The 27678-nt window shown below is 38.6% G+C and overlaps 1 protein-coding gene across 1 annotated transcript; it reads right to left on the reverse strand.

Annotated features, from left to right (window-relative positions):
- Positions 1–25216: 25216 nt before the first annotated feature.
- On the reverse strand, positions 25217–27384 carry LOC122034240 (DELLA protein DWARF8-like). The gene has a single exon (XM_042593398.1). The coding sequence runs from the start codon at positions 27227–27229 to the stop codon at positions 25412–25414; it is 1818 nt and encodes a 605-aa protein (XP_042449332.1). The 5' UTR covers positions 27230–27384; the 3' UTR covers positions 25217–25411.
- Positions 27385–27678: the final 294 nt, after the last annotated feature.

Genomic DNA, 27678 nt, shown 5'->3' on the forward strand with positions numbered 1-27678 from the left:
TTGACTTCTTGTGGTGGTAGCACGTTTAGTAGATAGAACTCTGCTTTGTCGTTTGCCACGAAATCAGCCTGCTCCTTTTTGGTCCAGTGGTATTTTTCTTTACCTTCGGGTGCTACAAAACCAAAATCCATTATTAAAAATAAACTGAAATCAGTTTTGAAAAATACCTCCATCTTCTTTTTTCAGTTGGTGAAATCCCCCTCGAACTTTGGTGGGTGAATGTTTGATCCGGCCATCTCGTGTGCTTCGTTTGACGGTTAGTCCTCCTGAAGCTGTTAGGCTCTGATACCACTTGTTGATTCGGGTAGCTGGCTAGAGAGGGTTGAGTTGCCTAAAATACTAAAACAAAACACCTTTCTTGACTTTCAACTCAAATTAATAAAGCAATTAAAACAGAATTAACAACTTAAAAGAAATGAGTAAAAGGTCATTATTTACTTGGTTACAATCTAAATGGTTGTTAATCCAAGGCAGATGAAAGCTCACTAAGAATCTCCTTCCCTGAAGATGGAGAAGCCTTTTACATACAGTGAAAGCTCAGAAATGACTAGGAAACTGAATACAGAAGTTGTTACATCTTTCCTAGGTCCAGGGATCTTTTTATAGACCCTGGAAAAACTTATCCGTAGGCTGAAGGCGCCTTCGATAGGACTAGAAGGCGCCTCCAGAAAGGCCAAAGGATAAAACTTTATCCTTTCCGTAACGACTAAAATTGCCTGGTCGAAGGCACCTTCCATGGCTGGTTGAAGGCGCCTTCAGCCATTGAAGGTGCCTTCTTCTTGAAGGTAGCGGAGGCGCCTTCAACAGGAGTTGAAGGCACCTCTAGCAGCTCCATAGCTCCACTTTAGCTCTTCCACTACACCGATCGCTTGGGTAATTTTGGTCAACCGTCGGCTCTCTCCCGTGCCATCCTTCTCGCTAGCCATGTCTTCCACTAGACTTCCTGTGCTCCTAAACTCCTGCACACTTAGACACAGGGATCAAAATATAACAAGACCTAACCTAACTTGGTTGATCATATCAAAACTACCTTGAGGTTCCAATAGTAGCAGGTCAACCCTTGTCTTTTTGAATAAGGTTAGCGAGTTAGCTCAGGCAGAGCCTTTCAAGTGAGTCTACGGAGCTGAATTGTTGGTGCATGGAGCAACAAATAATCAAACCTGGTTTTGATAATGATAAAGGATTCAAAGTTAAGATTTATTGTTGTTCTATCAAGTTTAACTGGGTGTGCAAGAAAATCCTAAGTGAATTTATGCAAGATGAAAGTCCTAGTTGAGGCTAGGCAAAGAAGTCTTAGTGGACACTAGGCAAGTGGAAAGTCATAGTTACGATTACACAATGAAATCCTGCTCCATGGGACAGGGCAAAGTCTTAGTAGGCCAAGGACGTCAAGTGAAATCCTAGGGTCGAGGACACTAGGTTAAAGTCCTGGGGGCTGCAGACAGCAAGTGGAAAATCCTAGGATCGAGGACACTAGGTGAAAGTCCTGAAGTCTCGAAAGGGCGGCACTACGCGAACATACATACATGTGCGATCGTTGCAGCGGAAGAATTTAAATTTAAAACATACATAGAGAACAATATAATCATGTAAACATATTAAACATGTGAGCATGCTTAGCATTCATGTGTGTAACTTGATTAAATATTTAGTCACTGAAACATAACATAGAATTCAAGCATAGTTTAGTTACCTTTTACTTAACATTCAAGTATGATAAGAAGGTTCTTAGCAATTCTTTAACTAAACCAAGTGCCTATTAGTTCAAGATTTCATGGAAATAATAAAAAGAGAGAGTATAGTTTCACATTCAGTGTAAACCATCAAAAGCATCAAGTAGAAAAGCAAGTAATCATGCAAAACTTGGGGCATGCATAAGTTCGAAATATAAAACAGATCTCTTCCACCATGTCACTGCCACACACATCTTTTGCCCCTCCTACTGCTCCCTTTAGTTTAGTCATTCTTTACCTTTTTCTGTAGTACAAGGAAAAGTAAAACTATAAGCACATAGGCTTAGTAAAATCCTTTCCTACTCACAAAAGAAAACGTACAACATGAATTAATATAGAGTAGTGACATGTTCATCTAACCAACATATAGATTTAACCTTGCATACTAGCATAAAGTAGTGTCATATTCATTTGGGCAAATCATAAACCTAGCATACGAGAGCATAAACATAAGGTAGTAACATGTTCATCTAGACATCATAAACATATCACAAGAGAGCATCTTCCTGAAGCATAATAATCATATAGCATGAAATAAGTATATGCAAGATGTTCTTTTGAAAACATATATCATATAGGTACTTAAACATAAATCTCAACATGAGGGCCCGACATTGTACCACATACATGATTTGCGCGCACCCCTAAATAAATCCGAGGTAGCTAATCCCGAACCTACTAGGGAACTAGGCCCGTGCTTCGACCTAGGGGCGACGTAGGAGCCCATCCCCTTGACCTTGCTTAGGGTTCGGTACAAGCCATACAAAAGTAAAATAGCATATCATGTTACTTGTCATATCATAAAGAGTGCTCTTAATCCCAACTTATAAGGAAGCAACTCTTATACATTTCATCATACATAAGTCTTGCATAAACATAACATTGTTGCATAAAGTTCACATATCATATAACATATCATAGAGAGTCATTATCATGCATAGTTGGGGTTTTGAACTTTCTACAAACCCTAATTCATGTCTTGGCCGAAACTTTTAAGGGGCATGGTCTTAGGTCTTAAGCCACTTTAAAACAAGGAAAGCATCATACTAGCATCACATGGTACTTAAAATAACATGGGAGACCTTTCGCAAATATAAAAGGACTTCTAACCCTAGTTTCTTGGTTTGGCCGAAACATACACAAGGCATAGTCTTAGGTTTTAAGCTATTTTAAGCATGGAAAATATTAAACTAAAATCTCGAAATTCTTAGTATAACATGTGAGACACTTAGCAACCATAGATGGGCTTCGTAACCCTAACTTCTTGTCTTGGCCGAAATATACCAAGGGGTAAATCCTAGGTTTTTGAGCGTCATTAAACATGGAGACTTTAAACCAATATCACACAATACATAGCATAACATGTGAGACTTTTAGTAAGCATTGATGAGTTTCTAACCCTAAATTCAAGTCTTGGCCGAACATATAAAGCATGATTCTAGGTTTCATTTAAGCAACTTTAAACTAATATCACGCAATACATGGCATAGCAAGTGAGACTTTTAGCAAGCATAAATGAGTTTCTAACCCTAATTTTAAGTCTTGGCTGAAACTTATAAAGCATGATTCTAGGTTTCTCTTAAGTAACTTTAAGCATGAAACTTTAGACTAATATCACACAATACATGGCATAGCAAGTGAGACTTTTAGCAAGCATAGATGAGTTTCTAACCCTAATTTCAAGTCTTGGCCGAAACTTATAAAACATGATTCTAGGTTTCTCTTAAGTAACTTTAAGCATGACACTTTAGACTAATATCACACAATACATGGCATAGCAAGTGAGACTTTTAGCAAGCATAGATGAGTTTCTAACCCTAATTTCAAGTCTTGGCCGAAACTTATAAAGCATGATTCTAGGTTCTTTTAAACAACTTTAAGCATGAAACTTTATCACATAATAGCTTACACATCATGAGAAATCATAAGCAAGCATGGTCAAATTTTTTTAACTCTCTTCAAACCTTATTTGATGTCTTGGCCGAAACTTACAAAAAACCAAATCCTAGATTTTAAGCAACATTAAAACATGGACAAAACACTCGTAAACTACTTGTACTGCAGGTAAGGGAGATACTTACCTCCTCTTGCTTGGTTTACTAAGAAAAGTACCCTTGTTGGAGAAGAAGAAGAAGACTTTCGCTTCTAGAACTCCCTTTTGCTTATTTTGCTTGTAAAAAGAAGTATGTCTTAAGGACTTCTCTTTGTGAAGTTTTCCTAGGAAGGAACCTTAGCCTGAATTCGGAAATGGGAGAGAAGGAGCTTAGGGTTTCGGTGGAGGGAGAAGAAGGAGGAAGGAGAAAATCAATTTCCCTTACACTCTTATTCCTATTTATTCTAAATGAAAGGAAGAAGGAAGAATGAACTTTTCTTTCCCTTACCTTTTTATTCCTATTTATTCTAAATAAAAGGAAGAAGGGGGAAGAACACAACTTGTCATTCTCTTGCTTTCTCTCTTCATCACTCTCATTTATTCTTGGTGAAAGAAAAAGGTGTCTCGTTACCTTCCCCACCTTCAATCACCAATTCCATTTCCTTTCTAACAACACTTCCTCCTGGGCTATTGGTTATTCCATACCACTTAAAGCTTACCATTTGTTAAGAAGTTCAAGGTTCAAGCCTTGACCACTTTTTTTTTTTTCATTATCCCCATACCTTCTAAAAAGTTCGTCCGAATTTAGAATAGCTCCTGGGTATTTTTATTTTGTAACATACTTTCCAGGACAATGCTTATAGCGACATTAAGGTGTACGGGACTTCTGCTTGAGTGCATCGACCACTTTGTTCGCTTTTCCGGATGGTAAAAGATCTCATAGTCCTTGACTAGCTCGAGCCATCTGCGTTGTCTCATGTGTCGATCTTTTCTGAATTTCAAACTCGGTGATCTGTATAAATCTTACCTTGGGCTCCATATAGGTAATGCCTCCATGTTTTGAGAGCAAAGACCACGACTGCTAGGTCATGAGTGGGTAATTCCTTTCATGTTCCTTGAGTTGTCTAGAGGCGGCAATGATACGATTCTGAGTACTGACTCTGACAGTCCTAGTATGGCGTCGCGTCATTATGAACTTTCATTACTCTCTGAAGAGTAAGATGGAGAGCACCGTCGTCTCCTTTCAATTCAGTAAAGCTCTTCTTCTCGTCCATTCATATTTCTTGTTTTTCCTGAGAAGGAAGCTAAGCAACGTGCAATTAGAGAAGTCTTCTCTTTACTGCATTCACAGAAAATTTCTGAATTCACTAGCATTCTTTGGTCTATTCCAGTTGCTTACAGCTTCAATCTTTATTGGATCTACCATTACTCCGTCCTTGGAGGTAACATGACCCAAAAATGATACTCGATCGAGCTAGAACTCACATTTGGAGAGCTTTGCATATGCAGGATATGTAATATAGTTCGGTGTTCGGCATGCTCTTCTTAGGTTCTTGAATAGATGAGGATATCATATAAATCGATGACGATCACAAATTCTGTCGAATCTCTCGCAGAATCAACCGAGTGTCCTGTTAAACATACACAGCGAGCGTGAGCTGCTTGCCGTTACACTCTGAGCACACGAACAGTGTCTGGCATGGAAGATTCAGTGTCCGTTGGTACAGTCGCCTTGTCTCGGAGAGTCTCCCTTTACTTTCATATCCTCTGTGATAACTCAGTCAACGAGACGACGGTGGCACCTTATATCGAGACGGTCAGGTCATCATCTCGTCATGTACCATTTCACCCGCGTTTATCGCCGGTAATAGCACGGTAATCTATTTCACTATCATCGTCGCACCATCCTTCCTTCTTCACACAAAGCTTCTTCAACAGTGACAGCATCACATCGAGTAGAGGCGTCCATTCGCCATCCACAGAGGTTCTTCTAGGCGGCCATCCCATCATGGTAAGGTGCTTCAATCATTTAGATCTGACGGAATTACGTCATCTGTCAAGAGGTGATCCGGATCTCAAATTCAATCTCTATCAGTGTCAATACCAGTCGATCTATCGAGGGCTCAGGGGCCGGTTCATCGATCGGAACCTCTCTGATAGTTGTCGAGGTACGAGTGTTCGGTTGGCTTAGTTCGTTGCTTGATGTATTGTCTTGAACGATGATCCGCTCATTTTGAACAGTGCGAACATGTAACTTTCAGATCTCTGTGCCTGTGTGAAAAATTTCTGTGCTCACTTTCTTGGGCTTTTCCAATAAATTCAATCTGCTCGCTAGCAGCTTCGACCCTTCTTCTCACAGATACCGAACCGAACTTGGTTCTTTAATATCCATTGACTTTAAACCACACAATAAGTTCATTAAACCATGTGAGCGCTTTGACTTGCTTTGGAGCATTAAAGCGGAAATTAAACAGTGGAGTAAACCAATATCAATACTGGCTTTAAGCATGGACATGTAGAATATGGCATAGATGAGTAAACATTCTAGCAACTAATTTTAAATTGGCTAATCTTGGCATTCAATCTTGGTAAAGCATGATAGCATGCATAACATATGTTTCTACAGCAACAATATGCATACATACTTTCTAATGGTAGCAATGAGAATTCTAAAGTCTTTTAAACTTATAAAGCATGATTCTAGGTTTCTCTTAAGTAACTTTAAGCATGAAACTTTAAATTAATATCACACAATCTTACTTTTAACTGCTTTAGATGAGCATTTCTAACCCTAATATACACAATCATGGTCTACGACTAATATTACACCTTACTAAACACAAGGTTTCTCTTGTAACTTTAAGCATATAGACTAATATTACACAATACATGGACATATGAGAATTTTAGAGTTTCTAACCCTAATTCTAGCAAAGAAGTCTTATTAAAGAGAAACTAGGTATTCACATAGCACATCCTTTATCACATAATTTTAAATCTTGAGAGTTAAAAAGCTTATAAAACCTTACCTTATCATTCATGGCCTAACACAAAACAAACCAAATCCTAGATTTTGCCAACATTAAACATGGACAAACATCAGAACTACTTGTACTGGCAGTGAGGGAGATACTTACCCCTCTTACTTGGTTTACTAAGAAAAAGCACTTGGTGGAGAAGAAGAAGAAGACTTTCGCTTCTAGAACTCCCTTTTGCTTATTTTGCTTGTAAAAAGAAGTATGTCTTAAGGACTTCTCTTTGTGAAGTTTTCCTAGGAAGGAACCTTTAGCTTGAATTCGGAAATGGGAGAGAAGGAGTTTAGGGTTTCGGGTGGAGGGGAGAAGACGGAGGAAGGAGAAACCAATTTCCCTCATTTTATTCCTATTTATTCTAATGAAAAGAAGAAGGAAGAATGAACTTCTTTCCCTTTCCTTTTATTCCTATTTATTCTAAATAAAAAAGGAAGAAGGGAAGAACACAACTGTCATTCTCTTGCTTTCTCTCTCATCACTTATTTGCCCCAGGAAAGAAAAAGGTGTCTCTGCCATCTTCCCACCAATCACCACCCATTTCCTTTTCTAACAACACTCGGGCCATTGGTTATTCCATACCACTTAAAGCTTACCATTTGTTAAGAAGTTCAAGGTCTGGCCTGACCACTTTTTCTTACTACTACAAACCCACCCAAGAGGAGAGGTGAGGACATGTTCCACAGCTGTGAGAACAATATAACCACCTATGAATAACCCATAGTACAGCCTCCCAAACAATATAAGTATGGTTAACCGAATAAACTGTGAGTAACCAAATAATAGGCATGTAATACCATCAGTAAGAATAATAAGAAAATGCAATCGAAAATAAACCGGGGACCACCATTTAGTCTTACAAACGATTGTAAACATACACATAAAGATAGTCGTGAGCAAATAAGCATATATTCCGTATGCATGTCAATCATATGCAAGAACTAAAATACATCATCCAATATGCAATTACAATAAATGTAATTGGTGCATATGATGCAATATGACATAAATACCCTCGACGCCAACGCCCATCTCACACGCTGGCGCGGTGAGACGAGTGGCACGCTTACTTACAACTGCACCGCCATCACTACCTCGAAGAGTGACCGAGGACCGGATGCCGCTGGCACACCTATCTCCTACCTCAAACATAAGTGAGGGAGCGTAATGCCTACTCCCGTGATGCGAGCACCTGGAGGATCTTCGCCACTACCACGCCGCAGCTCATATTACCCATGAAAGGCATCTGAGCCTAACAGAGCAAATCGCTATACACACCCTGATGCTATGCCACCACCCATGAAAATGCATTGTGTGTGTGCCCACAGCCTACCGACGAGCTCAACAATAATGGAGTCGTCAATCGCTAAGCATGCAATCATGCGGGATGGTGCATGATGCTACAATATGTCATACCTGAACATATCCTCATCCATATATATGTGCCAGAAAGATAAACACATATATAACAATGATATAAGCAACATGAATCTAAGATCACATATCCAATATGTCTAGCAATTAATCCAGTATACAGAAGCACTAAATAAATCTATCTCTATGAACATAGATACGCATGACAGAAGATAAGAGCATACAAGTCTAATGTATAATAGATAACAATAGAAGCAAATAACATGTATCGAATAAACTAAAATCAGGGAAGTGATAAATCTACCAATTACCACTTGTTATATATATACTACACATATCATAAGACAATATCAAAAATATAAGTCAAAGGGTACCCGCCTCAAATAGAAGGTAGTATCAAGTCAAATCCGATGTCGAGACACTCGTCTCAAATCAGAGTCTGTGTCAAACAATATTTATGTTTTTATTTAGCTAAAATTCAAATGAATAACTAAATAACATCCTTAAGACTAAATTAGGGTAAAACCCTAATCACATCCCCATTAGCCTATTAAACTACATCCAACGGTTAATTAGGGTTAGTTACCTAATCCCTAATCATCCATTAAACTAGAAATCCAAACCTAAATCAATCCACACATGAACAATTAATCATGTAATCCAAAACATACCTAATTCACACATAAACCTATTTCATCGACATCATGTATCAAAATCCCTATACATACCTCAAGGTCAGCCCCTTCTGTTGATCCACACAAAGAAATGGTGCTGCTAGGAAAGGTAGTTGCCACTGGAGCCCAAGAAAGTTCACAGAACAACAACCTGCTGGAATTCTTCCCCACTGATCAGATTAAGATAACATCAAGAAGTGGAGATCCCAAATTCAAACAACAACCTAATTAACAACCTAACCTTACCTCAACCGAGACCTCAATCAACCACAATGAAGAAGAGGTCCAAGACCTGATCTGGGATCGCTGACAATCTGAGGGGAAGCGAACAAGAATCTAACAAGAAGGCTCAAAGCTAAGGCACAAGTCAGAGAAATAGGAAGAGGAAGGTTCGGTCGCTTACCCTCGGAGCCCTAACTGCCTTTTCACCCCGGCGATCGGTGGATCTGGTTCAATCCAATGGCGTCGACAGTCAGCGCAAGGAGACGCGATGAGGTGTCGATCGGGATGATCCGAGGCTCCTTGTTCGATCTTCGGCAAGCAAGCGACATCAACGATCGCCAAAGGTCCCTCGACTTCGATTTGTCCGCGAGAGAACAGAGAGATCGGAGTGAGAGGGAGAAGCATACTGGATCAGAAGGGGTCTCAGCCGACGGTCAGACAACTGGCACAGGCGGTTGTGATCGGCGGCGACGCAAGATGGCGAAGCTTCAGTGACAAGAAGAGGCGATTGGGAAGAAGGTCGAGTCGTGTGGAGAGGAGGAAACGACAATTTGGGGGAAGAAAAATCAAAAGAAAAGGAATTTATAATTAAACAATTTCCTCACTTAAATGGGTATCTCAAACAGGCTTTATCCGAACCCATCAATTCGTCCCCTCAAAACTCATCGTACGAGTTCTGAAAATTTTCCAGAAATTTTTTAAAAATTCCTGAAAAATCCCATAAGGCTATTTCTCGAATAACCTTATTATTTAAAATTTTTCGATATCTTACAACTTAATTAAATTTTTTGGCATTAATTCTTTTTTAAAATTCCAAAGTTAAACTATTTTTCTTTGAAAAACTTGAACTATTTTTAAATCTAAGTGTTTATCAAAATATTTTTAAATGCTAAGTTTTTATCAAAAATTTTAAATCTAAGTGCTTATCAAAATATTTTTAAAAGCTAAGTTTTTATCAAAAATTTTAAATCTAAGTGTTTATCAAAATATTTTTAAAAAGCTAAGTTTTATCAAAAAATTTAAATCTAAGTGTTTATCAAAATATTTTTAAATGCTTAGTTTTTATCAAATTTTTTAAACTAAGATTTAATCAAAATCTTTTTTAAGTTGAGTACTTTTAACTAAGCCTTTTTCAAAACCTTTATAAAACTAAGTTTAGCTAAGCTAAGTCATTTTCAAAGCTTAAATCTAACTAAGTTTTTTGTAAACCCTAAGTCACTTTCAAAGCTTAAAAATTTGCTAAGTTTTTCCTTCTTAATTAAAGTCTACTTTCAAAACTACGAACTTAGCCAATATTTTTTCAAGTATGAACTATCTTTCAGGGGGAGCTAAAAAATAAAAAAAGGATAAATTTCCTATATTGACATCCTTCTCTCTGTTTTATATTATTTTTTATTTATGCAAAAGGGGGAGAGAAGATTAAAATTAAGAAAAAGAGAAAGTTAGTTAAGAAAAAGAGAAAGTTAAGTGGTTAAGGGGGAGCTATAACAAGTTGTACTAAATGCAATTTACATTTTTGAACAAGTTGTAATTTACATTTCAGCTACATTTCTTGATTGGATTTCTCTTCCTTATTATCACTTTATTGCCTTATGATTTTACTTAACTTTGAATTGTGTTTTCATAATCAAAAAGGGGGAGATTGTTAGTGTGGAAAGCATCACACGATCGAACCTGTATTTTGATAATGGCAAAGGGTTCAAAGTTAAGGTTACTTGTTATCTAACAAGTTTGAATGAAATTGCAGGAAAGTCCTAAGGATTCTTAGGCAAAAGCCCTAGCTGCGGTTAGACAGGTGAAAACCCCTAGGGGTGGTAACCCTAGATCCTATGAGGTGGTAAACCCGGTGAGAAAGTCCATGGCTGAAGACTTTCGAATAAAAATCCTAGTTTGGGACTCTAGTTGAAATCGATGTCGCGAACTGGGTGGAAGTCCACGGGTCGAGCGTACTAGAGCCATCAATTGTATTATTTTATTCTGCTGGTTCCGCCTACCAAAACACCGTAAGAAAGTTGGGTCGAATTTTTATTTAACCCAAGCCCGCTTACGAGCCGACCCGCTTAGGGTCTGGGCGACTACATGGTCGGCCCACGATGGGTTTGCTATCATGTTGAGAAACATGTAAGCTTAAGTTTTTTCGCCAATTTATTATCTTTCTTTTATAATTGAAATAAAATATGTTTTTATCCCACATAACTACTCTCGCTTGTGTTCATTTATATAAAATACATGTTTATGGATACATTTGGTTGATGAAATATTTCCTAAGTAAAACATTGAAAAATATAAAAGATTTTTAATTTTTTTTTTAAAAATGAGGCCCGCCAAGTTGGTCAAACCCGCAACCCGCTTTAGATTGGGTTGGTTGAAATTTCAACCCGCCTGTTGACGTCGGCCCACCCCGCCCCCGCCACATGCCATTCCGCCTGACCGCTTCTAAAGTGTATCGGCCCATGAAGACCCAAGCTTTTGACCGAGCAAAACCAATTGGTCCGAGGATCAACTGCACAGTAAACTCTCCCGAGGAGTAAGGAGGACACGCTCCTCAAGAGTGAACAGAGGCGCCGATTCGACTCTAGAATTTCGACAAAACTCAAAATTAGAATCTGGACAACAGAGGTTGTCAAACTTACTTTATATATATTAATTTTATGCCCGACTGAATTTATTTTTGCGTAAAATGGCGGGCCGAAAAAGCTGATCCGTGCCGAAGGGTCAGTGCCCGGGTCCGGACGCTCGAAAGTTGGTCCTGGCCCCGTGAGCTCGATTTGTACCGGAACTCAAAAAGCGTCATCAAGCTGATATGGCACGCCGCCGAGTGGTCGGTCCACGGTCCAGCGCCGAGAGGGGTTTCGCCTAAATTTTATAAAAGTAGTTTTCATCAGATGCTTGGGAAATCAGACAAATTTAGCTTTTGAGATATAATAATTGAACATCATCAGCTAAAGTTTTCGTTGACCGTTCAAAGCTGTTATATTTACTGCTACTTAGATTTTACTTCAAGTATACAAGTCATCATTTTTATAAATCCTTTGGCTCAACAAGAAAGGTTCAGCTACACTTCTACATAGGATAAAGTTTGTCTGTATCCGTTGAATTTTCTTTTATTAATTCAGCCGTATGGACTGTCAAAAAAATCCATCCCAATCCAAACCAAATGAAGGCAGTGGGTGACCTCTTGTTGTTGCGTCGCCTGTAAATTATATTATGTTAAAATTTAGTAGTTGATGGATGCTACAAGTAGTTGCAAAATAAGGATAGGAAATTGGAATAAAACAGGGCATTTGTTGCTTTCTAACTGATAGTCTGGTTTTGTTAGTTTCTATCAGTAACACGCTTGTGCTTGCACGGTAGCTGCTTTTTGGATCTAATGATGAAATAATAAGATAAACTACCATCTATGATATTTTAAAGAAAATTTGATTTTATTTATAGGAACAGGAAAATTGTGGCAATTTACTAGTGTTATGTATTTGGAACATAGTTCAGTATATACATAACCATTGTATTGTAGATGCTGAGTTCAGGAGTACTGGCTTGGAAAGGTCTGAAAAATTAGCTAAAGATCTAAAATGGTTCAAGGACCAAGGGCATACCATTCCCGAGCCTTCTTCTCCTGGTGTTTCTTATGCCCAGTATCTCGAGGAGCTATCTCAAAAGGATCCTCAAGCTTTCATCTGCCACTTTTGTTGTATATACTTTGCTCATAGGCCTGGTGGGCGAATCATTGTCATTGATGTTCTTAGTTATTCGCTACATGTCATGAATTCTTCCCTCGTCTGAGTCACAGTTATTAGCAATTCTTTTGGTGTTAACCATTGTAGTGTCTTTGTTTAGATTTTTCACAAACAGCGTTAATTTGCTCTGGTCAAATACCATGAACAATCAAACCATCAGTCAACAAACATACTGATGCACTCACTCATCGAGGATCGCCAAGGAAGAAGATGAGGAGACCTAAAATACACTTGAACTGAGAATTAGATCGGTCGTAGGATGGATTCCGAGGTCACTCTGATAGTCTAAGTTAAGATTTATTCGAACGGTATCTAAGAAAAACAAATGAGGAGGATAGTACCTAGTGGAGCTAGCTAGAAGTTGGAAGAAGTCCGTAACGTTACCTCAGTGGATGCTTATATCATCTCCACGTCAATTAAAATGCTATCATTGTGCGAGCTAAAAAAATAAGACCAAAATATTGACCTATGGGATAAGTAAATGCTGAAAGAAACCTCCACATCATTTACAATTTATAATTTAAGAGTTTTTTTTTCATTCCCCATATAATTGGATATATATTTTTTTTAGTTCTTCTATATAGGAAGACCCGAGAAGGAGGCCGCCCTCTTGGGCCTATCCTGATCCGGCGCCGGGACGCTGTCGATGATAACGACACAGGGATAATAACCGATCGAGCATTATTAAAAATTCAGCGTCGAAGATGGTCGAAGAACAACATCGATTCTTATTGGTCGACTTTAGCTTCTGAGGCCAGGACTGGCAAGGGCAAGCTGTCGTTTTCGGCGGAAATTGGAAGTGTGTGGATATGCATGCATTTCCTGCACGAGTGGATCGCTCGCTGCGCCTCATCTCTCCGTCACTTTCAGCTAGGAAGAAAACGGCACGTTGTTTAGCTGAAAGTCCACACCAGGCGGGGGCGGATCGTTAGGTAGATCGCATGCTCCGTTCACACATGGAAGACCAGTATAATCGATACCGTGGCAGGGACGATCTGGCACGTCGAGCTTTCTTCGGTGATGTGTCTGTGGAAGTAACAAGTTTATCATCCGGTCGTTGTACCTCTTTGCATGTCCTGCGCCTGTGTTTGCTCCTGATGTTTATCCTTTCATTTCGTCGCCGGTGGGTCACTGATTCGTTGACATTTTTTCTTTTGACTTTGAAAGCTGTAGTGATATAAGGAACGGGAATCTAACAAAGGACTGCAGCAGATTTGAGAACGGTACTTTGAGAATACCAAAGCATATTAATGTAGGTGAGTTTTCCGTCGTATCCCTCCTACCAATCGTAAATTTCAATTCCTATTTTTAAAATATTCGAGTCACTTTCAATTCCTACCCCTCCTGCCAGTGGATTGAGTGACGAATATAAATCTGGTGTGATTCGGATAAGGAACAGTTGACTTGTCTTCCCACACTAGGTCCGCTAAGCTGAAGTTGATCTGATTTGCTCTTATATGAGGTTTAACATGATCCTGATGTCTAGGTGTAGATCGGACCAAGATTAGGGGTGTAAACGAATCGAATCGAGTCGAATATGTTGAAAAATTTAAGGTTCGAATTCGACTCGAAATAGGTATATTCGAGTTCGAGCTCGATTCGAAGCTCGAAAATTTTAAAATGTTTGGTTCGAGTTCGGTTCGAATTAGGGTTCGTGTTTGAATTCGGCTCGAAATATTCGAACATGTTCGCGAACTTATATTAATAAATATTAAGGCTTGTGAGCGGCTCGCGAGCGGCTCGAACAATATAACTTGGGTTCGAGTTCGGCTCGAGAAAAAGTTCGAACATGTTCGAGTTCGGCTCGAATTCGATAAATTCGAATACGAATCGAATATTTTTCGAGCCGGCTCGATTCGTTTGCAGCCCTAACCAAGATGAGTGATCTCTCAATATTAGATACGCATTATTTATTCTTTAGATATTATATTTATATTCCTCTTACTCAATCCTACTAGATAGGTACAAATTTATAGAAATCTAAATAACTTATGTCTATCAATAAGTTTCAGTTAAAATTTACTGATAGATCTAAAGAACTCAAATTATAGTCCTTTACGTCATGTGAATTTCTAAAATTATAAGTAGTTCAAAGGTGTCTTTCATTACTTATTTTAGATTTCTCATAGATGCTCCAGTATTATGTGAACTTTTAGCTCAAAATCTTGTTAAGACCACATTGGTCCTGATATGAGAACATACTGTTACGAACCGCAAGTGCACGGCTACGTCGTCAGTAATAAAAATATTGATCACAGAGGGACCGTTGATTAAGCACTGGTTGACTTCGCACAGCGAATTTCCTAGACAAATGAAAGGTTGGTTGAAAAAGAGAGAGTAAGAGAAATATTAAAGAAAATGAGAGAGAGAAAGAATAAGAGATGATCTTGAAAGGGGATGAATGATAAATGCTAGGATTTCGATTTTGTTATAATGTTAGTTAATGTCCCTATGCATTATTCATCTACCTAACTCCATGCTTACACTCGTTTAAGGATTCTAACTAAGGCCCAATGCAACCCCCGCATAGGTTGCACTAGAGAATTTACCTAAGTTTTAACGCCATTAAGTAGAGGTAACCTAGGCAGTCCAGTTAAGAGGGAATCCCTATCACTAGGACCCCCGGTCATACGTTTCTAAATTACACGGTCACTTTCTAATAGTAGCACTGGAGTATCCACTTCAATTAGAATACCCTAATAAGAATTAGTCCCTGTGTTAAGATCATTTGACTCTAAAAAGTGGGTAAGTATCGATGTCCTCTATCACTAAGGGCATAATATGTCTGATTGAATAGTATCCTCTATCACTAAGGAACCCCCGGTTATCTAGTCTAGTAGCAACCTTAACATAGAGACAAACCTCTCACCCATTCACACATTTCGTCAAACATATAAAAGGTATAACACACAGATCAAGTAGTAAACACATCATTGCATAGGAAAATATCTACAAACATAGTTCATACATCACATCATATCATAACTACTTTTTACATCTTAGATCTAGAGATCTACTCTATTACAAGGGAGATACAATCAAGAGAAAATAAATATAGCATCTACAGCTCAAACATGGATTGAGAGAGAAGATAATGTTTATCTTTGAAGTGTGGCGTCCTTAGAAGTGTTCCCTTGCTCCAGAGGTGGACGAATCGGTGAAGATCGGCTAGGATGAAGCATAGGGCTCCCCCGAGGGGGAGAACTCTTCCCCAAGATCAACGATAGATCCAAGATTCCAAGATTTCTCAAAAAGGGGAGAAAACCCCCCTTTTATAGCACTTGGCACGGGCTAGGCACGACCCGTGCCACGACCATGTGGATCCACATGGCCAAGGTCTGCTTGGTTTCAAAAAATCTAACATGGTCGTGTGAATTCACATTGCCCGACTCTGTTTCTTCTCTAGATAAAAGACACAGCCATGTGAAATCACACGGTCAGGGTCTTCCTCGGCTCTAGAAGAGTGGCATCGCCATGCCTTTTGTCAAGGTCGTGTGTTGCCTAGCCACGGGAGAAGGGGCACGACTATGTGGTTTCACATGGCTTGAGTTTGATTTACCTCTGGTGGGGAGCACGATCGTGTGGTTTCACATGGCCTGAGCTTGCTTTGCCACGGGCAAGAACTTATAGTCATGTGGTTTCACAGGGTCTGAGCTTGATTTTCACAAGTTACTCCAATGTGTGTGTTTTGCTCTGTTTTCCCTCTAAATTGTGTACTATCAATGAAAATAAGCAAAAAGTATATCTTCAAACCAAAAGAGTGGAAATATAACATTATAATAAAATATGGTGCAATAAACATAAATTATGCTCATGAAATACAAGTAGATGTGCTTCAAAATATACATAAAAGTGTATATAATCTACGCACAACACATACCTACACTTAAACCTTTGCTTGTACTTAAGTAAAAACTATATCTAAACTTATGTGATTAAATAGTGCATCATAATCTCTACCAAGTCAATCTAATCTTATCGAATAATTTCATTGATGAAAAAATGAAAAGTTGTTTGAGGATAGCCTAAGAAATATATATATGCTCAGCACAATAGTGACCTAAGTTTTTCAAGTTTCAATCTCTAAGCCTAGTCAAGTTGTCATAAAATTGTATTCCTTATACTTCTGGCGATAGGCACTTATCTGCCACATACTTAGTTCATCCTCCTCAATCTACCCATGGTCTCAAAGGCGTGTTCGATATCAAGAGAAACATAACAATTATTTTCCTAATAACCTAACTCGGTGTCAAAGGGGTAACTTGCTAGTGTCCACTCATGACAACTATTTTTTATATCTTTTATTCATTCATTTTTTTTCAACATCATTTTTTTTCAAGTGATTGCAATATACAACACTTGAACACAAATGCACATAAATACAAATGTTGGGATATTTTGGTTTTTCCAAATGAGCTGACATGATTCTAGTCTCATCTAGTAACTAAAATATAGTTTGAGAAATCACCATAGAAACACTAGCAATAATCAAATTCTATGAATTATGACTATTTTCAGAGTTATCTACCATCAAGACTAGGCAAAGTGTATAGAGATCCTAAAATAAGGTCAATACTCAAACTTCTACAGTAAAACCATTGATCACTTCATGGTAACATAGACAGAAAAAAATAAATCACTAAACATACTAGAATAATGAGTAACCAATAAGCCACATGAAATCTAGAACAAGCGTGCTAATATTTTATATTAAGGGAACAAACAATCATAATGTGATGAATGATGCAACTAGTAAAATTTTATTATGCAAAAAGAACTGTGCAAAATCTAAACTACAACCTAACACATCCCCTTAAACTTAAACTTTTTATTACCCTAATGAAAATTAGAAAGAGATTTTTGAAGTTAGAGAAGTTACTAAGTGATAACTCCAAATGGTTGAGACATTCATATTCTGAAGATTCTTCCCTATATGTGATTTGCACTCCTGCACAACTTAGAATCCTACAAAAAGAAATAGATATGAAAAATTAAGTAGAGGGATTAGGGTTATTGCGAAGAAAGAAAAGAAACTAAAAGCAAACTAAAACTAAAATGTAAACAAGATTGAACTTAGATTACCTCTCAAGAAGCATTTGTTGAATGTCCTTAGCTCGACCCCTTATTAGGCTCATCTAAATCATGATCTTGTCAGAGTTAGATACCTCTAGACTTTCTGGCTTATAACCCAAAATGCGGATAAAACTTTCATCATGGGAATCACATCTAGAGGAATTTCTCTCTCCTTCTTAGTCTCCTTAAAGATTCTTCTTGATGGTTAGAGAAGGTTCACTTAAAGTACCCAGACTAAGAGCACGGTGATCACAGTTGATGTTGAGGTCTTGTTCTGATGAAAGTGAAGTATAGGCAAAGGTGGGAGTGCCCAGCCTTGGAGTCTCCGGCTTTCCACCACTTCCCACCCGGAGGGCTACATACAAATATTAACATCTGCTTCCTCTATAATCCCATCATCACTAAAGCATGTTCTATCAAAAGTTGCAGCAAGAACAACAGGAAAATTGGTTAAACAAGCATCAAAAGTCCTATCAACATCCAGAGTATCATTAGAAATACTATCTTCATGCAAAGTAGTAGAGGAGTCCTGTACAACTATAGAATCATAAGCAGAGACGCTATCAGCTTCACAATCCATCCCCTCCAAAACATCATTCTACTGAAGCTCCAGATACTTGACTCATCAACTTGCTGTAGGGATCGAAGAAATAAGATCCCCTCTTGCATCAAGAGTTCTTCTAATTCTTGTATTTTGGTGTTCATCTGACTAGGAGTAGGATTGAAGTGTTAAGGTGAGTCGTGGATATGTTGTTATGGATTTAACTACTCATTCTCCTCATAAGTGTGCTGGGGTCGAAAGTTCTGAGTTTGTTGATCTCCCAGTCATATCTAGAAGTAACAAGAACTGAATCATATATGTCTTGATATACAGGTTGGAATAGATGAAGTTCCATGGAAAAGGTAGCAACTCTTTGGAAGAAGTGACATATAACAGCTGAATGGGATGAGCTACCACAAACTATGCAGATATCATCAATTGGTTCTATAGAAGGACCAGCTTCATTTTGGAAAAGGTGGTATATGGAACTCGAATGGGTTTGACTATCATATACACTGCAGATGTTCAACATTTGCTCATCATCAAAATTATACTTTGCATTTAAGCCTCCAGGTTGCTAAGAAAGGTACTTATCCATGGTTTAAAAAAAATTTAGTCTCACCTGAAACAATAACACTGAACTCACAAGACACAGTGAGTAATCATCATATAGCACATGGATATAGGAGATATAAAATAATCAAGACACTCAACCAATTTTTATTTTAATTTTTTAAAATAAATAAATAAATAAATAAATAAATGCAGAATTTAAAGACAAGAAATAAAATGCATAATGAAAATAAGAAAGAAAATGTAAAAAGTAAAAGAAAAAAAAATGTTTAGAATAACTCATATGTTAATCAACTAATGCTAATGTGAACAGCCCCTAGTAACGACACCAAAAACTTATTACGAACCACAAGTACATGGGTACGTCATCAACAATAAAAATATCAATCTCACAGGGACTGTTGATTAAGCACTAATTAACTTCGTACAGCGAATTTCCTAGACAAACAAAAGGTTGGTTGGAAAAGAGAGAGTAAGAGAAATATTAAAGAAAATGAGAGAGAGAAGGAATAAGAGATAATCTTGGAAGTGGATGGATGATAGATACTAGGATTTCAGTTTCGTTATAATGCTAGTTAATGTCCCTATGCATTATTCATCTACCTAACTTCATGCTTATACTCATTTAGGGATTCTAACTAAAGCCCAACGCAACCCTCGCATAGGTTGCATCGGAGAGTTTACCCAAGTTCTAATGCCATTAAGTAGAGAGGTAACCTAAGAAGTCTAGTTGAGAGGAAATTCCTGCCACTAGGACCCCCGGTCATATGTTTCTAAATTACACGATCACTTTCTAATAGTAACACTGGAGTATCTACTCTAATTGGGTATCTGTTGGGTGCTACTTGGAATTCTGTTCTGCTTACCCTATATAAAAATTTGTACAAGCACGGAACATTCCTAACAACTTATGTGTTCCTTATGAGTTAAACTTGAATTGGAAACGGAACTTAACATTTTTACTTCAAGTTCAACTCATGTGTTCTTCAGTAGTTAAAACTTGGATTACAAACGATACTTAACATTATTAATCCAAGTTCATCCCATGTTATAGAAGTTGATTAAATATCTATTTCAAGGATCGGCTTCCAGGTTAAACATGACGAGGCACTCAGCCTTCTTGGGTATGGGATCATCCACCATTTCCTAGACAAAGCCTTTCAAAAAAATTGGATATTTAAACTTCTTACAGTAACTCTAGGTTTAATTACAGAGACCTCAATAGAAGCATAAGATCAAAACACTAAATCAAAATACAAAAATGAAACACGAAATCGCTATCCTCTTGTGTTGGTATTTCAGGATCCATACAAAGAAAAACTAGTTTCACTGAGAAATTAAGAACTAGTTATACCTTTCTTTGTAAACAAAGACCTCTTGATCTTCTTATGTATTCTTCTCCTCCTTTTGGACGTCGTGTGGGCGACGATCTACCAAAATGAAATTCACCCGAACCACTTCTTCTCCTCCAAGAAATTTCGATCACCAAAGAATGCCAAAATAGGAAACTTTCTTCTCTTCTTCTTCCTCTCAAGCAACCGGCCACCAAGTGCTCCTTCTTTTCTTTCAAGTTTCGACCACGAAGAAGAGATGGGTGCCGGCCTTATAAAGAAGAAAGGGAGAGAAGAAACAAGGTGCCGCCGGCCTTAGGAAAAGTAAGGGGAGAGAGGCCGACCAACAAGGAAAAAAGAGGAGAGAAATTGAAGAGATATGTGTGTATTTTATAAGGCATCCTCTATCTCTCTTTTATAATCCTTGGTCATCGTAAAAAAGAAAATTTTAATAATAATTAAAATCTTTCTCTTTTAAATTTACTATTGTGATGGCTACAAAAGAAAAGTTTTAAAATTAATCTCTCACTTTTAAACAATGTAGAATGCTACAAAAAAGGAAATATTAAAATTAAAACTTCTCTTTTAAATCATGGTTACAAAAAAGAAAAGCTTTGTCAAATTAAAATATCTTTTTTTAAATATTATAGATAATTACAAAAAAGGAAAGATTTTAACAAAATTAAAATCTCTCTTTTAAACCTTTGTAGATAGCTATAAAAGGAAAGATTTTAAAATTTAAAACTCTCTTTTAAAATCATGTGGATGGCTATAAAAGGAAAGATTTTAATCAAAAAATAAAATCTCTCTTTTAATGTGGCGGCCTTGGGCACCAAGCCGCTCTTAGCAACCTAATGCTGCTAACCCCTCGCTTGGGCTCCTCTCGCAAGGAGTATTGAGTGGACGACTTTCAGGATACAAGGTTTTATAGAACGGCGACCGAGAGGAGGAATTGATGTCTCAGTGAGCTTCTGAGCTTCGTAACACTCACCTCTAACTTAATACAATAATACTCACTAAAGAGTTATTATTGAACCATAATCCCATATTACATTATGGACTCTTTCTTATTATGAGTAACATTAATGTTTAAGATATCGATGTCCATTAATTAATGAGTTATTGATAACTCACAATTAATATACCCAAGAGTAGTACCACTCTCATTGATCATATGTCGACGCACTGCGACTGACAACCCGTTATGAACTCCTCGAGGCATCATCAACCTAAATTACTAGGACATAGTTTCTTTTATAATCAACAACGCACTTATAAATAATATTATTTTCTAACCTTATTTCATTTAACTAAATAAATCTCACCCTTTGATAAATTAAAGAAATAAATACTAAGTATATTATTATTATATCGGATTAAGAGTACGCACATCCATAATAACAGATTTTGTCTTTTATATCAGATAAAAGAAACAAGCTCAAATGGTCCTGCTGATATAGAGGTAACCTAGGAAGTCTAGTTAAGAGGAAATTCCTGTCACTAGGACCCCCGATCATATGTTTCTAAATTACACAATCACTTTCTAATAGTAGCAATAGAGTATCTACTCCAATTAGAATATCTTAACAAGAATTAGTACCTATGTTAAGATCTTTTGACTCTAGAAAGTAAGTAAGTATCGATGCCCTCTGTCACTAAGGGCATAATATGTCCAGTTGAATGGATATCATCAGTCACAAAGGATCCCCCAGTTATCTAGTCTAGTAGTAACCTTAACATAGAGACAAACCTCTCGCATCTATATATTTACACCATTCACACATTTCGTCAAACATATAAAAGGCATAACACATAGATCAAGTAGTAAACACATCATTGCATAAAAAAATATCCACAAACATAGTTCATAAATCACAGTACATCATAACTATTTTCTACATCCTAGATCTAGAAATCTAGTCCATTACAAGGGAGATACAACCAAGAGACAATAAATATAGCATCTACAACTCAAAACATGGACTAAGAGAGAAGAGAATGTGTATCCTTGAAGCCTAGCGTCCTTAGAGGCATTCTCTTGCTCCGAAGGTGGACGGATCAGTGAAGATCGGCGAGAATGAAGCCTAGAGCTCCCCCGAGGGGGAGAACCCTTCCCCAAGATCCAAGATGGATCCAAGATTCCAAGATTTCTCAAAAAGGGGAGAAAACCCCCTTTTATAGCACTTGGCACAGGCTAGGCACAACCCATGCCACGGTCGTGTGGATCCACACTGCCAAGGTCTGTTTGGTTTTTGGATATCTCACACGGCCGTGTGGATTCACATGGCCTGACTCTGCTTCTTCTCTGGATAAAAGACACAACCGTGTGAAATCACGTGGCCAAGGTCTTTCTCAGCTCTGGAAGAATGGCACGAATGTGCCTTTTGGCGCGACCTTGTGCTGCCTAGCTACAGGAGAAGGGATACGGCTATGTGGTTTCACACGGTCTGAGCTTGATTTGCCTCTGGTGGGGGGCACGGTCGTGTAGTTTCACATGGCCTGAGCTTGCTTTACAATGGGAAAGAACACACAGTCATATGGTTTCACACGACCTAAGCTTGATTTTCACAAGTTACTCCAATGTGCGTCTTTTGCTCCGTTATCACTCCAAATTATGTCCTATTAATGAAAACAAGTAAAAAGTATATCTACAAACCAAAGGAGTGGAAATATAACATTATAATGAAATAAGGTTCAATAAACATAAATTATGCTCATGAAATACAAGTCGATGTACGTCAAAACATGTATAAAAGTATATATAACCTACGCACATCACATACCAAGATCAAGTTGGGTCTAGCCTCCCCATATCAGGCCCAACTTAATCCTCGTTTGCACTCAGATCAAGTCCAACATGGTCCTAATATCTAGGAGACCAGACCCAAACGTTCTAGCTGAAAACTTTTTTCTCCTTAACACTAGTAGGGAAGTTTGAAAATAATAAAGATGTCATATTTAAGAGCATCTCTAATGCAAGCTTTTTAAAAGGTTTATAAAATTAAAAAAGCTCAACAAAAAAGTTTCAATGAGTGGAGGTGAGGTTTAGGGTTTTTAGTTCAATAGCATATTTGATTTTTCAAACTTATTTTTTTCTCTTTTGGAGATAGAGCCATTAATCATTAAAAAATAATAGTACATATTTACTATTTTTTTAACTAATTAAAAAAATAATTTTATGAAGCATTTATTTATAATATTTCATTTCATGATGGGTTAAAATTATACTTTTTCCCTTTTAAAAATAAATATATTTGATAAGTTAAAAAAATTCAAATGACTATAATTAAATTTAAATTCATAAATTAATTAAATATTAAATGAAAATTATAAATTATAATTTAATTAATTTAGTAATTATAAATTATAAATAAATTAAATTAAATAAAAGATCAGAATTATTTAAAATATTAAGTAAAAATTATATAGAGATATTAAATGAAAAAATAATAAATAAAAATATGTAATTAATAATGTAAGATCTAAAAAATATTGTATAGAAATTTTTTGATTGTGGAAAGAATAGTAATTTTTTATTTTTAATGTGACATTGATTGCATATTAAAAATATTAAACTTATAAAACTTAAAATGCAAATAATCAAAGTTCTTGAAGTCGATTGAGATTTAATCAAAATCTAATGATCCATCTAAACTACTTCAATTTCTAAGAATTTATGGTAATTTGTCAAATATCGTACCTAAATTTTTAAAATTTATTAAAAGACATATGTTACTTTACTATTTACCAAAGGATGCACCTTTTCAAGTGTAATTCCTGTTTTACCCTCCTTACAATCTTGACTTTTTCTATCGTTTTTTCTTTTCTCTACCATTTTTCTCTCTCTTTGTTCTCTCTGCCTGATCATAATATTGATTATTTAAAATTAAGAACATTTATTACAATTTTTAAGATAATCAATCTAAACAATATAGACAGATTCAATACATTCATTCACAAGAATAATAGATTAATGTCATTAAAACCACACATAAACTCCTCTAGATCAACCAAATCACTATTTTATAGATCTTCAAAGAATCATATTAATTCGTTCCTTAAAAGCATTTTAAAACATGTATTGAGACAATTAGCATTGAGACCATATTTTTCATGTTCACAGATTTCCAAAAGATACTCATGCATTATGATCATTCTTGTTGCATGTTAACAACTTTGAAAAGTCGAAATAACTAATGGATATCATATTTAAACTTCTTCAAATCTCAGAAATCCATAGTAACTGAAATGGGTGCAATCGGAGCTATCTAGGTCCATCAATAAATTTTGATCGAAACCCACTAATGGACCTACAGAGCTCCGATTATACTCATTTCAGTTCCAGTGAATTTTTGAGATTGCAAGGTGTTTAAATATGTTATCCATTGTTTATTTTGACTTTTTTAAATATATTAAAATATTATTAAAAATTTAATTAATTCTTATATAATGTTATTTATATATTCTTAAAAAGGAGAAGAAATAAGAGAGAAAAATGATAGAAAAAAATCATTAGAAAAAATCAGATTGTCAAGACGATAAAATGGAAATTGTAATTATAAAAATACCCCTTTTGGTAAATAGTAAATAATGTACGCTTCTTTAATAAATTAAAAAAATTTAGATAAGCTATTTGAGAAATGGTCGAAGAATTTATAATAACGTAAAATAGTAGAGTTCAAATATGGATTTTGACTATAGTGGTTAAATAAAAAAAAAGTCAAATTATATAAATCGGCAGTTGTAAAAATCGGAGAAACAAATTTACTTTCCACGATTAAAAAGAGAAATTGCATGCATTAGTATCATCAAAATTATTTTAAAATTTCAAATGCCATTGGGATGAATTGAAAATCAACCTGCAAAAAATTAATATTGATGAAAATAATAGAACGGAAAGCCCATCCAAAAAATTTCAAATGATGCGTGATTTAAAAATTTTCCAAATCTAAATAATCCCGAGAGTATATTTAAAAAAAAAACACACATTTTTTTTTTCTCTCCTTGCCGTAATGTACACGATTATAATTCCAGGTTGAGGTTTACAAGCACTCCGAACGGCAAAGCAATTTTGATTTTTTTTATTGTTTTCAGAAAAAAAAAAGGCACGGAAGGCGGAACAGACACGCCACCAACCATTGCCATACTCCGCCAATAACTACAAGGACAGTGTGGACCCACCCGACGCGGTGGCGCCGCACGAATAGGACCGGAGATGCTTGCGCGACAGAGACAGCGACAGTGACCTTGGTCAAAGAGCGAAGTCGGCGGCGGGGCCGACGCGCCAGGCGGAGGTCGCGATTAGCGGTCGGGTGTGCCAGCCGAGGGTGAGGCAGCCTTCCGCTTCCTCCACTCGGAATCCGTCGCCGCCGGCGTAGAGGGCGAGGAGCATACTCGCTTGCTTGAAGGCGTTCGATCCCAAGTGCACGGGCTCGAACCCGGCCTGCGCCATTCGGCCTCGCCATCGCCCCAGCGTTTCGTGCCGCTCGGTCCGATCCGTGCCCTCGCTCGCCACCACGTTGCAGATCTGTCGGCCTAGGTAGGCATCCGCCATCGCCCGGTGCCGCTGCTGCTCCTCCAGCTCCCCATCGGCCCCGGAATCACCGCCGTTTTCTAGTGAGTCGAACATGCTCGAGTAGTAGTGCAGCGCCTCCGTGAAGCGCTCCAGGAACGTCCTGCCGTTGTGGTTCGCCTCCTCCTCCACCACCGTCACGATCCGCGGCCGCAAAGCCCTCACCGTCCCTAATACCTTCTCCATCGCCCCCGGTCGCGCCAGCAGCTGATGAAGTTCCATCACTGAGTTCACGGCCACCGCCTCCTCCACTCCATCGCGGTCGCGCCTCTTGCCCTCCGGCTCGAGCAACATCTGGGGCTCGAGATCGGCGAGGCTCGAGGCTACAAAGCCGCGGAAGTGGAAGTCGATGCCGATACTCTCTGCGAGCATGGACAGCTTCCAGCCCACCTCCTGTAACGCGTCGGAGTTGTCCGGCTGCGGCGGGCCGATGCCTGTGAGGCGGAACGAAGGTGGCCCGCCGGGGCGAAGCGCTAGCGCCTGGAGCAGCGCCGGCCACTGCATCCCCTGCTTTAGCCCAAAGTCGATGACGTGCACCTGGCGGAAGCTGGTGAAAGCCTCGAGGATGGCCTGGTTGGCTGTGAAGTGGGCGAACTTGAGGTAGGGCGCGCTCTCGTAGAAGTGCGAGTGGAGGAGGTCGAGGGCGACACGATCCGCCTGGGGAAGGGGACTATGTCGGTAGATTCGGCGCGCGAGAGCTTCAGCGAAGTAACCGGCCACTTTCCTCATTGGGCCGCTTTGGGAGGCAGCGAGCATAGAGATCTGCTTCAACAGGGCGTCCGCCGCCTTGAGGTTCTCCTGCTGCACCGCCTCCGCCGACGCAAGCAGGGCATGCACCAGGCGGACCCCAGTCTCCTGCGTGTCCACCACCACCACCGGAAGCGCCTCCGTTGCCGATTTCAGCGACGAGGCCACCTCCTTCGCTGACGAAGACGATGACGAAGAAGAGCAAGTCCTCATTCGTTTCGGATCTCTCGGAGACAAGATCTTCTCAGACTGTTGCTCCGTGTCACAGACAACTCGCCCAACGGAGGCGGCCGAAACGACCGGCTTGAAGTCGTGTAGGGCGGATGCCCGTGGGGGAGCAGCGGCGGAGGGCTTCGCGGCAGTGGAGCTGTGGCCGTTGCCTCTGCTGGCTGTGGCGGTCGGGGGAAGGAGTTGAGCGCAAGGCGGTGCGTTGAGCTCAGAGAGCATGCTATCGAGCCAGGCGTAGAGATCAGAGGGATCATAGTGGACGGTGTCCGCGGCGAGCTGTGGGAGATGAGAGGCGTCGTCGCTGGACATGGCGACCTCCAGCTGCGCCAGCTTCTGAGCTACGTCCGCCATGTCCGACGCCCGCACCTTGTAGCCGAGGGCCGCCAGCAGCTCGTCCACGCCGCACTCCATCTCGTCGCCTGTCCTCATCACCGGGACCATCTTCCCCTTCGCTATCTCCGGCCCCATGGCCATCGGGTCATCGCCTCCCATTCGGCCGGCGTCTTCATGCTCTCGTTTCATGCTTATTAATCACTTCCTTTCTGGATTCACTTCACTGCTCTGCTCCTCTCCTCTCCTCTCCTCTCCTCCTCTTCTCCTCTGGTGATAAGCCAGCATTTCCCAGGCAGATGGCCGGGCCAGACCGACTCCGCATCTATTTATTTTAACAATAATAACAAAAGCCAGAAAGAAAACAATATTCTCATGAATTTACTTTACATCTTTGTAGGAATATACACGTTAACGGTTGTTCTTGCCCACGGACAAAGAATAAACGATTTTGATATTATCTAAATCGTATACTCAATTTTATAATATCCAAATCATATATCATATTAAATCAAACATTTTAAGATATGAATTTTAGCTACCACATATTCTACATTATTTTTCTCTACTGCGATAATAAACTTAAAAACTTTAGTCAGTAGATAATAAACTTAAAAACATTAGTAGTTCCAGAACAATCG

This window comes from Zingiber officinale, chromosome 11B (assembly GCF_018446385.1).
Source record: "Zingiber officinale cultivar Zhangliang chromosome 11B, Zo_v1.1, whole genome shotgun sequence".
Classification (NCBI taxonomy): Eukaryota; Viridiplantae; Streptophyta; class Magnoliopsida; order Zingiberales; family Zingiberaceae; genus Zingiber; species Zingiber officinale.